The sequence below is a fragment of the Trachurus trachurus genome, assembly GCF_905171665.1.
Source record: "Trachurus trachurus genome assembly, chromosome: 10".
NCBI lineage: Eukaryota > Metazoa > Chordata > Actinopteri > Carangiformes > Carangidae > Trachurus > Trachurus trachurus.
The window spans coordinates 22,985,774-22,998,289 of NC_139894.1; the positions used below are offsets into that span (position 1 = coordinate 22,985,774).

The following is a 12,516-nucleotide window of genomic DNA, read 5'->3' on the forward strand; positions in this document are numbered from 1 at the left end:
ATTACCACACAGCCACTAGTTTCAAGTCATCTCCATGAGCCATGGAAATCAAGACATTATTTAACTCTTGAGATTTGAATTGATTCATTCATCACAGCTTCTCTGCATTCATTTTTTCTAAGTGGTACATTACCATGGATTGTAATGCAGTAGTAAGTGGAAATTGATATGGAAAGTGCACACTGCTTTAACTCATAATGACAGCGTGACTGGTAAAAAAAATAAAATAATGCAGAGTTGATGATTGTAGATTAGAAGTCAGTAGCACAAAGTCTGCTACTTGATTTTTTTTTTTTTGTAACAGTTTAAAACACAGCATAAAGGTAGTGTACAAAGTATACTATGTTATTTCTAGAAAATGAGTTTAAAAGATACAAAACAAATACTATTGTTGATCATTTTCTGTAGCCAGGAACATCTGACCGATCAACATCTGTTTGCTCAGAATGATTGCCAGGTTTAAAAAAAAAAAATCCTTTGCATGGTGATTGGCTCGTGGAGAACCACCTTACAAATGTGAACACAGGGCATCGAGCCAAAAAAATATTTGAGCTTGGTTCCTTCTTTTCCCATGCATTCCAGCTGGTGGTGCAGAGATAAGCAGGAGCTCTGGGTGATTAGCTTCCACCAACAAAAAGCAACTTCACTTTTAACCAACAAAGAATAAAACTAAGTATATCCAAAGCTGATTTACTCTTTCTGTTATCGTGTTATAACACGGTGTATAAACACACAAGGTTAGACGTGGAAAATCTTTTAGACATATAAGAGCTGCATTAACTATCTCTGACAGTGAAGAATTAAAGTTGTAGCCAGTTTTAAGCACTTGCAATGACAGTGATTCCAATAAACCTCTACAACCTTGTGTTCAGCTCGTTGTGTTCACAAAATCGGAGACTCTGATCACTGGGGATTGTCACAAATAATATAACTCAACAATTACTGAAGATTCAGCAAAGAATTCCTCACTGTGAGTCATTTGCTATGGTTTGTTCTTAGAGAAACAGCTCACTGAACATGTCCTTGTGCAAAGTTGACATTGAGAAATGTGATTTCTCTGTTGTTGTGAAAAGCCATTCTCACTGTGGGAGCCGTGTGTGTGTATATCCTGCACCAGCTCCAGCTGGATGTGCCAAGCAAACATGAGGGTTTGAGTGGCCTAGAACAACTCTTCAGGCGGGTATTTGCTTAAAACAGTAATAAAAGAGAGGAAATGATAAATGCTGCTGTAGATAAAAAGTAATTCAAATAAGGGTGAGGTAATGAAACAACTTTGGTTTATTGTGTTCTCAGGCATGCTGACTATGTGATTGTATAGATACGACTGCATTAGACATATGGCTTCACACAGCTGTTCTTTGTGTCTTTTTTTTGGGTCTTGCATTCTTCTGTCATGATGGAGGTGTTAGATGTACATACATACAGTATATGTGTGAGCCAAGTGGCAGAAGTCAGAACTTTTCTCTGACAATTGTGTGTGCGTCAGGCTGCACTTTGATGTGTCAGCTCCACATACCCGGTTGATGGAAAGGAAAGATGTGCCACTGGCTACTTGTCAATTGAAATGGGTAAACAGCATGCCAGAGGAACATCTTCAGTGGTTTCTCTACTTAGTTTTGAAGAGTCAGAATACCAAGAGGTGCAGAAGACTGCTCAGAGAGTTTTGCAAAAACTTAGTCCTGTGTATTATTCAAGAAATGCATAGCACTGCATCTGATATAATTTTGGACAGTCCTGCAAAACATATGCATAATGCAAAATGAAGCTGGTTTCCTGTCATACAGGTTTCGTATTAAAACTAAAAAAACATGCACACTGTATGTGTAATTTGAATCCAGCCAGGGACATCTTCTTCACGTCACCCAGTCTTTTTCTGCCCTCACATTTCCTGTCTGATTCTCTGCTGTACCCTAGCAAAAACAAGGCAAACCTCCTACAAAGTAATAAAAAGGAAAACTGCTAAATATATTGCAGCCCACTCTTTAAAAATTGCACTAGAAATACATAAATCAAGTAAATATGCATCTCGAATCACTTCTTTCCACTTCTGCTGTCACATTGATGTCTAGACATGCAGGCTTTCTCTTTCTCCTGCTGAAAAGTGGCAATAATGAAAAATTCCAACAACTAAAGTAGCTCTTCAGTCACAATTTCAATGTTAGTTTAAATTCCAATGCATTATACTGTACTTGTGTTGAGAAGGGTTGTGGCAAAATGAAATGTAGAATTGCTGAACACAAAACACAGAACACATTTTACCAACTTAAATGCCTCTGCTCTGTGCATGTTTGCTCATCTGATCCTTAGCCGAGCTCTCATCATGACTCATAGTGGTGGCTTTGTAACAGTCAGAGCACTGAAACTGGACTTCCCAGACTATAGTGGTGAACACCTGGTGTGTATAGATAAATCGCATAGGCTACATACACACACACGCACACACACACAGGGGGAAGAAGCGTAGCTGCATCCTAAGCCAGTTAAAAATGTAAAGCTCCTCTGACAAGCGGACAGATACAAGGAAGACAAGAGTTGAGCGCATCAAAGGTACACGCGAAGATGAGAGCTCGTCTCCCCGTAGGTACGTCACAGTCTGCATTGAAGCCTGTGTGAAAAGCGGCAAAATGTTTTTCATTGCGTGCAAATTTCCTGTTCATGTTCATGTTCACGCTTCTCCCACTTCCCTTTTTCATGGACAGTGAAGGAGATGTTGCTCTTAGTGTTTCCTCGCTCCTCTGTAGTTTTGTCAGTCATGTGACAGGAACGGGAAAAGAGGAGGCTTAAGTAAACAAATAAATCTTTTTTCAGCGTCTCAGTTTGGCAAAAAGGATGCGACCTGGGAGTGTTTCAAAAATACGACTGCCAATTGTGCCTGGTATGAACAATTTGAATCGATTTGTATACTGTATACAGCTGACTCCCCTTCGGCTGACACTCAAAGGGTTAAGGACTTGAATGAGACAGCAAAAGTAATAACTGCACTGCAAGTTTTTTTGTTTTTTCTTTGTAGGTTTTAAGGTCAGAGAGTAACATGTAGGTGACAGTACATCTACACTGTTTTTTCAGTGTCACAGTAGTTGGTAAAGGTCCAGGGCTGAAGCTCTCTGAAATAGAAACACCCTGTATGTCCGGCGAGTGACAGGAGGCCAGGCAGGCCACGGTGCAGACCTGATCTCTGGATGTGGAGTCAGCCGGCCTCAGGCTACAATATACTCCCTCTCCCTCTCTCTCTCCGAAACAAATAAATTCCGCTTCCTCTGTCATCTGGAGACAAGGCCGGGCCAAAGCCAGGCGGCGGACTGACTGGCAGCCATGGCTTTGATTTCATTGTTAATACAGAGGAGGATGACATCCCTGTCCTCTCCACTTGTGCAGGAGTTAGGCCTTTTCCAACATCCTGCCAGAGGAGGGGTGCAAAATTAAGGATGCAGCATCAAGCCATCTGGGCCTGTTTCCTATGTTTTAAAACCTCTGTCCCTGACAAAATCTTCCTGTACCTGCCTCAAAGGCACACCGGACAACTCAAGTGCTTCCTCTGTGGCAACCAGTTCTTGCATGTCATCATTTTTATCAATGAGAAATGATTTCCCCTGCTGAGAAAGGAACCGAGCGTAGCTCAGCTAAAGCTTTGTCCCAGCTCATGGTGATGACATTTTCTGTTGGGAAACATCTAAAGCATCTTTTGGAGTTCAAGCAAGTGCCAAAGATTAGCACATGCAGTCCAGGCCTCCTCTGATGGTTTTGCACGCTCCTAAACCTCCCGCTGCGACCGCTCAGAGGCCAGACTTTGAGCAGCCCCATTACTGCGCTTGTTACCTAATTCCTGAAGATTCGGGTCATAAACAAGTCTCTGCTGCCATGTCAGATGTCACAGTGAGCTAAATCACTGGGGCAGCTGCTGTAGAAAACAAGGTCAAAGTGTGGAGTGCAGGGTCAACAATTAAGGTGGTGGATGCCTAAAGGGAGGGAAGCAATTTCCGCAGTATTTTGCCACTGAACTCTTTCCCATGAAGTCAACCAATGATAGGAAAAGAGGTATGGGTGACCAACATGGACTTTTAACACAGCCTGCTGACACTGAGCAGCGATTTGAGCGTAATAGTGATGGTGGCTCTCATTAATCTGATAAGTGCTCTAACTGATGCTTGTTTCTAAGCAACGCAGACTCTTTGGTGTGCTGTAATATCTCCGCAACAGCCACCGTGTCCCAGGATCCAGTTACAGCCATTCACACCATGTAGAGTGATCAACCAATAAAGGCAAGAAATGCCATAATGCCATTTCCTTCAGCACTGCAATACTGCTTAAATGTCTTTTCACTGGCTGCTACAGATGCTGGATCACATAATTAGCCTCGCATTAGCATGTCAACCAAGACATGTGTTTGTAGCTGGGATTTAAAAACCACTTTACTTTGGTGATACATCCATCTTTTAAATTAAATTGTAGTTCCTTGCAAAGATTGGAGCTGAGCAGAAAATTGTTGCTGTAATCATTTGAGATCATTTTGGTCTCAATTAACAGTAGCAGCAATATATAATTTATTCTATCTCACAGATAGAAGCACTTATATTTTTAATTGCGCACACTCACACCATTTCATGGGCGGGTTAAATCACTCAGAGAGTCACAGTTCAAGTCCTCAGTGAAGCTTGGATGAGAGAGGGATTGAAATGAATTCCTGTCTTTGTGCTCTGCTGACTGCAACATATGAAACTCAGGTCTACATGAACTTGATGGAAAGGACAGAAAAAGAGATTTAAAAAAAAAGAAAGAAAAGAAAGAAAATCAATATGTTATACCTCCTCTGCATGGTAATTATTCCAACAATAGGAGTGCATTTAAAGAATGAAGAAAAATAAATATGTGCATTGTTTGAGGAAAAAGGGGAGTCTGCTGTGCCTAACATTTCATTTGCACAGTAAGAACGCTGATAATGACTATGAAGGGATGACTGTGAATGGACACTTTTATAAAGTCAGCGACAGTGAAACACAACAGTTTTATGGACTCTAAAAGGACTGAGAAGCTGTTCTGTGTTTGAATGGGAGGGCAATAATTGCACAAATGGCTACTTTTCCTGGTGATGTGGGGTCAAGCACTGAAAGGACCATTTAGAGAGGTCTGCCTTTGTAGCAGGACTAAAGCTGCCAGCGTGATTCATCAGGATTGTTTGTTGGGTGGACGAGCAGCTAGGCTACTAAACCTCCCTTCTCCTACACTTTTACAACATCAGAACTGAGGGGGAGGTTTGTGTGAAACGGTTTCTGTAACTTTCCGAAATCAACATTCTGACGATCACACCCATTTCACATCGTGATTGGCCAACAGGTTTCTGTTTTATTCTTACAAATACTCACATATGAAAATGTGCAGGTCTACACTATGACTATCAGCATCCTTATCCCCATATTCAAATGACACATTCTCTCTGAAGAGAGTGATTGTAGTTGGAACAGCTGTAAACACCTTTGCCTTAGTTTCAATTTATTTATTTTTCTGGCAAAACCAAGAGTCTGAAGTTCTGAACCTGTACTTAAGCAATCTGAACTAAATGCTGATGTTAGCATGCCAACATGCTATCATGGACACAAGATACAGCTGTGAATGATAAATAACTCCAGATAGTTTGAAAAGTGCACTAATGGGTTTTCGTATATCAAAGAAATGAATGTCCACAGTTGAAAAAAAAAAAAAAAAGATCAAACACTGCAGCAAAAATCTACAGAAACAAGCAGCTCTTTTTTGGCTACTATGTAGGCGCCGCTAACTGCTAACGTCTGCATGCTTACATCCTCTCAGGTATAATGTTAGCAAGGAGATGGGAAAATCATTCATTTTACAGGTCAGACATAGAAGTCATACAAGAAAATTAAGTAATCAAGTTACAATTCATTCTGAGGGCTCTACCTCATTTCATGGCAAAACATCAATTTCCAATTTATCTGATAGCCATCAAGAATATTTAACTATAAGAGCCAAATATGTAGAAGAGAAGTCCACGGACCACAGGAGTGGTGAATTCAAAACACTTGGGATCATAAACACAAGTAAAAATTGAATGCAACCCATCCAGTGGTTATTGTGATATTTCACTATGGACCGAAGTGGTAAACCAACCGCTTTACACTACTATGTATAGAGCCATGCTGCAAGTGTGACCCAGAACTGGGCACAGAAAACATGTAGGGGTCATAAATCTAAAAACAAAAATCCCACAGATGGTTTTCATCAACTATCTAACACCAACTTTTGACACATATTTGGCGTCTGCCACAGATTCCTGGTGTTGAAAGAGCTTATCTCTCAGCTCTCGCCATATTTGGGGTGACGGTTCTTTAGCATGATGAGAAAGTGAGTGACCAGACATTGCAATGCCCATGGGGCCTCACTACTCCATGCCAGTGATGAGTGAGGCACCGGGCTCCCTATTTATTTGGACTTTACTGCAGAGAGCTTCCCACACGGAGCAGCAGCAGCAGCAGCAGCATTCCTCTCTCATCCGAACTGCTCTCCAGCTGATAGAACAAGATACTCAAGGACAGACACCAAGGGTCTGCTCCTTGGAGTCCTGAGGTTGAATCCTGAGATCAGCACCGAGGATAGGGGGCTATTGTTGGCTAAAACAACTCAACCTCTATAAGTGGACGACAAGAATAATACCCAAAGTTGAGAGTCAGATTTCTGGGATGATCTGATCAAGCAAAGGTATGCGTACAGAAAACACTCTGCTAAAAGCAATATCAGCATTATTCACCCAAGACCTAGGGTAATCCAAAGATCATAGAGCTCAGCTTTAGAGAGAGAGAGAGAAAGGGATTGATGGCTTTTATGTGTTGCTTCTCTGACTTGCAAAAACAAGAAAATTAAGAGGTGATGAATCAATCAGTGATTCACAATTCAGATCAATTGTATCCTATACCAGAGAAGCTGGGCCAACAGGTCTTTTTTAAACAAGACTGAAATTCTGTAGCTGTGTGGTAAATGTTTTGGGAACACCATAATTCAAACCAGAGACAGAGCATGACAGGAAGATGGTAGAAAATGGCTCAGGGTGAAATCTTGGATCTCCATAAGAGCAATGACTTCTGGACAGACAGGTCTACGATCCACTCTCCCTCAGTCAACCCCTCTGATATGATTGATGTGAAGCCACAGTGCTCATCACACTTGAATCAGTCTCCAAATGACAAGTGTCACTTTAATGCCACACATTTGTATTTTATTGAGAGACATTTTTAGAGGCTAGAAACCCTTCAGACTGAAGAAAAATTAGAAGTAATTTAATGGTTTAAATGTCCTAACAACATTTTTAAACTAAGCTTTTATCTCTTACAAACACTCACCCTTCTCTCACCTCCCTGCGTTAATGCGGCTGTTAGTCTCACAGGTACATCTATAGCTACCGTGAAGCTGTAATTGGAAAAAGTGCGTCTCCAATATGAAGCCAGTGTTTCTCTCTCCCTCCGTTTCTGCTTCGTGTTTTCAGCATCAACCAAGAAAAGCGGGAGTTCGACAGATAACATCGCACAGACAGACCCTTGTGGGCACATTAGATTTGTGTGATCACAGAACTGACAGAGATTTACCGTTCCAAGATACACATTGTGGGTAAATGAGAAAGTCTTCTGTGTATTTCATTTTAGTTTTCTCATTGTTTTGGGTTGTGCAAAAGTTTGAATAAAGCCTCCAGAGGACATACGGCCAGGTGAACAGAGAGGAGAGCTCTCAGACTCAGTTTTCAAAAAACACAATTTGTCATGGATTATAAAATCTATCATCACAGGGGCTCGATAATGTTTACTGTTACTGAGAGGAGTGATTCCCCTGAAATGGATCTTATGATGCCATTAGCCCCCTCTACTCTCTGAAAAAAAAACCTCATCTGTTCATCTGTTCCTCTGAATGTATGGGACCCACCCAGCACAGCTCAGAGATATTTATGAAAGAAGCGAGAGCCATCCCTCCACCCCAGAGTTATGATTTGGGTGGCGTGGCCATATGGTGACTGCTCCTCTAAAAAGTATCCCCCGTTCCTTATGAGCAGCTGTTCAGCACCAATCAGACATGAGCTCATACAAACACCCAGTCGCTGAGCAAAACTGCAAATGACCTCAGCCATAATGTAGCTGATCTGCATGGCTTCTCTCAAAGAAACAATGTGCTTTACATTATTTAGTTTGCCATATTACTAATAACCCAGAGATCCAGTGAGGGTGGCATTCATTCACCTTTGGTTTAGAGAAATTAAATAACAACCCCCCCACCCCACCACCTCCTCTCTATTCTCCTCATGTCACATGTCCGGTCTAGATGAGTCAGCTCTCCTCCCACCCACTGAAGTTATGACCTACATAGACCTAAATGCACTGCGATGTAAAGCCACTCAAACTCAACATAGCAAAAACAGACCTTTCTGAGTCAAGCATCATCAATTAACAACAGCATTTTCATTAAACACAACAACAGCATGCCTCCCCCTAGTGCCTATCTGCTTTCATACAGACTCTCACTGGGTTACTAATTCAGTCCCAACTTTCAGTAAGTTATGAATTATGGATGTTGTGTTTAGCTCTATTCAAAGCTGTAAAGGAAATGTATGCTTGTCACTGCAAACACAAGGGATTTACAAGAAGCTAAAGTATCTGTGAGTTTTGTAATAACTCATAAATCACATAATGGGAGAAAAAACATATGTCAACAGAAAAACAAAATAATAAATTAGCATATTAAAGGATTTAGAAATATAGCCCAAGAAAAACATAAAGGAATGAAATGATAAAATAAATGGCTTTCCACTATTATTTTTGCCATTATTTGAAGGGCAGAGCTGCCAATGAAGTGGCATTAGGCGGGCTTTCCTGGTCAGGCTGAGTGGTCAGTTCCTGCACTCATGAGTACTGCTTTGGCTGGAGTGTTTAAAACGGACAACATGGGGTAAATGTGGATGAAGTTTGAATTGGGTGGGGAAAAATACTGGAACATTTAAGTAAAGGGGTTCAACAAGTTCTTTTAGCATGTGATCAGTTTGTGGAGAAAAGTAAACTGAACTGGACCTTTTTTTTTAAAGCTGGTTGAAGATGACATGGAGAGTCTTGGGCAAAGCTCTGTGCTGACTACTAGACATGGTGCAGTCTTATGATCCTTGGTCACCTAAAGCCTCAAATGGACTGTGGAAGTTCCTGATGAACTTCAGGCATCCAGCCTATCGGCAGCTTCATTCAGTGGCTTTGAAATAAACATGCAGATCACCAGAACATGGCAATGCACACAATAACAGATCTTTTTCTATATCCTTTCCTCCCCCCCAGATTCAGACCGCTGCCACATTCAGATTCAGCATGCACAGTCCATACTTCCCTACACACCTGTCAAAAAAACACCTGCCAAAGCAGATGGAGAGCTCACCCAAAGCCAGTTGATTCACATCTTGGCCCTTCAATGAATAATAAAACCAAGAGGGGGAAAATAAGAATGGGCAAAGGAAGGAGAAAATTGTTTATGAATCGCAAATTGCATCACATCAATTGGGTTGATCTTACAAGTCACGATGTCTCAAAGTTTAAACTTTAGAGGGTTAGGCTTTAGACTTAAAGAAAAACAATCAAGCAATTATAAGCAAAGTGCAAATTTTCTTTCCCTAGGGGTCAAATGGCACCAGATTTATCGTGTCTCACTATGATTGGGGCCCTTAGCCCATGTACTCAGTTAGCTTTTCTTACATAGGCCTACAATATTGATTGGCTTTGACAAACAAGCACCTTAGAAAAATAAAAATCAAATTGATTTGTGATGGTTAGGATGTCCAGACCAATCAATGTGACATGTGAGGTTTTGAATATTATTGTCTAAAACCAATTTTGATTGAGATACAGAATGAAGAAAAAAAAACTCTTGAATATGGGGGAAAATCCAAAATGGCAACACAGAATCCAGTATGGAAACTGATACCACCGTGAATTTAACTCGATCCCACCAATGGTACCTTTTTGAAGATTGGACATAGGATTCTAAATGTATGTATGAAAACACCTAAAACATTTTTGGTGGCACTAGATGACATTTAACTTGATGGAAAGTATCAAGGCAGTGTCCTCTGTAGGTAAGCCAAAACTTTTTACCATGTGGTTTAAGGGACTTCTATAGACTCCCATGGCAGAATAAGAAGATGATACAGAGGAATTGGTGGAAGGCACAAACCTTAGTATCTGACCCCAAAAGCAAAAGCAACAGGGAAAAATTTTTAACTTTTTTTTTTTTTTTTTTTAACTCTTTTAACTTTCTTGTGGATTTATTCAGTTTTATGGCACTCCTGTGACTCCATATACAATATCCCAAACCCAATAAAACATTTTAAAACAAGCACATCAAATTCTAAAAAAGTCAAAGTTCAGGATCCACCCAACTTCGGTTCAAGCCCTCAGCTTAACACGAATAAAACTTTGAGCCTCTAAATATAAAAGCTCAGATCAATTATTTAGCCTACTTCAAGTCAGTGCAAACAGTAAGCTCGACCTCTCCCTTCATAGAAAAAAAGCTGTGCGCTCAAAACTTTCACACTCACTGTAAACGTCTCCTCACCTGAGGCATATGCTATTCCAATCCAAGTCCGACAGAAAAACGTGAAATCTGTCTTCATTTCCAGATCTCCGGTCCAGAAGTGCAAAAAAGCTTGAGCGATGTATCAAATTTTTTGAAAAAATATATTTATGTGAAGTTTAAACTCCGGTGGAGACAGTGGAGAGTGGTGCTTTGAATGAATGTCCGCGGATGGGGGGAAAACACCAAGGTAAATGTCGGTCAATCGATGGCTGTCTGTTCTGTGCACACAGGGAGGACGGGGGCGAAATGCTGAGGAACAGGGAAAAAAACGTCTATTTTGTCAAAAGGGTGCATGCGGCGCTCAATGGGATTTACAATGATTTCCCTTTCCTCTGCTCGTGACCGGAGCGCATGCACACCCATCCATCCACTTCATAAAACAAGCTGGATCTGGAGGGGTGTGTGTGTGTGTGTGTGTGTGTGTGTGTGTGTGTGTGTGTGTGTGTGTGTGTGTGTGTGTGTGTGTGTGTGTGTGTGTGTGTGTGTGTGTGTTAGTGTCAGTGTGTGAAAAGGGGGGCGGCGGTGGGGGCCACTAGGGGGGTCCTCCTAACATCCACGACAAATTTCCTTCCTGCAAGATCCCATTCGTGTTATCCCTAGCCTTTAAGACCTGCAATAGACTAACAACATTACAGTGTACCAGTTTACTGAAATACTACAACACTACTATTTTTCAGTTTTATTCAAAGTACTGCAGCCTAAGTCCACTGAATGACTAGGCCTGAAATTCCCAAAGCAGAGGAAAAAAAGGAACACCTCGTAATTTTTTGTAGAAGCTTTTCATGGATTAGGCAATTGGCTATTTGCTTTACAACAGAAGTTAATGAAGCCTTGAAAGTTAATAAAACCAATTTGTCCAAGTATACCCAACTCTTGCAGATTGCCTAAATCCTCTGTGTGTAGGTACAAAGGTAGTGTTGGAAGAAGCTGTGTACCGCCGGCTGATGCATCATTAGGACAACACCGGGTGTAGTGCTGCTGTCAGAATGGGAAACAACAGGCAAGTAACAAAGGAAGACAGACTAGCTGGCTGGGGATTCAGCCTAAAGCCCAAAACATTAGAAGCAAAAAAAACTACAAGATGGAATAGCAGCACAGACTCCAGGCTAAACCCCACAGAGCAGGTTTGGATGAACAGGACACAAGATGAAAGCAAAGGAGCAAGTGCAATGCATTTGTGGCCACTTGTGCAACAGTGTTGGATGAACCAGCAGAACAATGTTTGAATTGTATTTCTGAAAGAATGCCACAACTGTTCAGCTGCTGAACAAGTCAAAAAGTAGGGTTAAATTTAGGATTAAAGATTCCTTTTATTACTTTTTTTTAAAAGATTAAAATCCTTTTCAAATTACTTGAACTCCTATACTCAGACATTATTTTATTTATTATTATTATTTCAGCATATACTGGAAAAAGGGGAGATCTTTTAATAAGAAATGTGGGGAAATAAAGGATAATACAAAGTGCAATGAGGCCTCTATTAACTTAATAATGTGAGAATTTCTGATACTGTATATGAGCTGTGGAATTTCTATTAGTTGCATCAGTGCAAAATTGTTTGATATTGATTTTTATTTCATGGGTTTTTGAGCCATTTAAATGCCTCCTGACGTCCAAATGGCCCAGCAGGTAATCCTTATATCATCAGGAGATTTTCAAAAGCCATCACAGGGAAAAACTGTGTCACCTCAGGAAGTGAACAAATACAGCGTCAAGAGCAAAGACACAGCCTCTAGAGGAATATGAGAGAAGTATTACACTGAGTCGACTGTCTTTAGTCTGCAAAGTAATACACCTAATCTCCAACTCCCCTGACAACAGGATGTCAGTGCAATTTTATCTATTCAGGTCAAATGTTCACTATTAATTTGAGGTAGAAAAGTTATTTTTGTGCCTATAAGATCACACATTCTT

General features: G+C 40.8%; 1 protein-coding gene across 1 annotated transcript in view; it reads right to left on the reverse strand.

Moving 5' to 3' along the window:
* The window catches only part of flt4 (fms related receptor tyrosine kinase 4), a 42,837-nt gene extending 31,879 nt beyond the window's left edge, over nt 1-10,958 (reverse strand). The window contains exon 1 of the mRNA XM_083980909.1: nt 10,582-10,958. Within this exon, the coding sequence (XP_083837035.1) occupies nt 10,582-10,639 (58 nt within the window). The 5' untranslated portion in view covers nt 10,640-10,958. The remainder of the gene's footprint in view (nt 1-10,581) is intronic.
* Nucleotides 10,959-12,516: the final 1,558 nt, after the last annotated feature.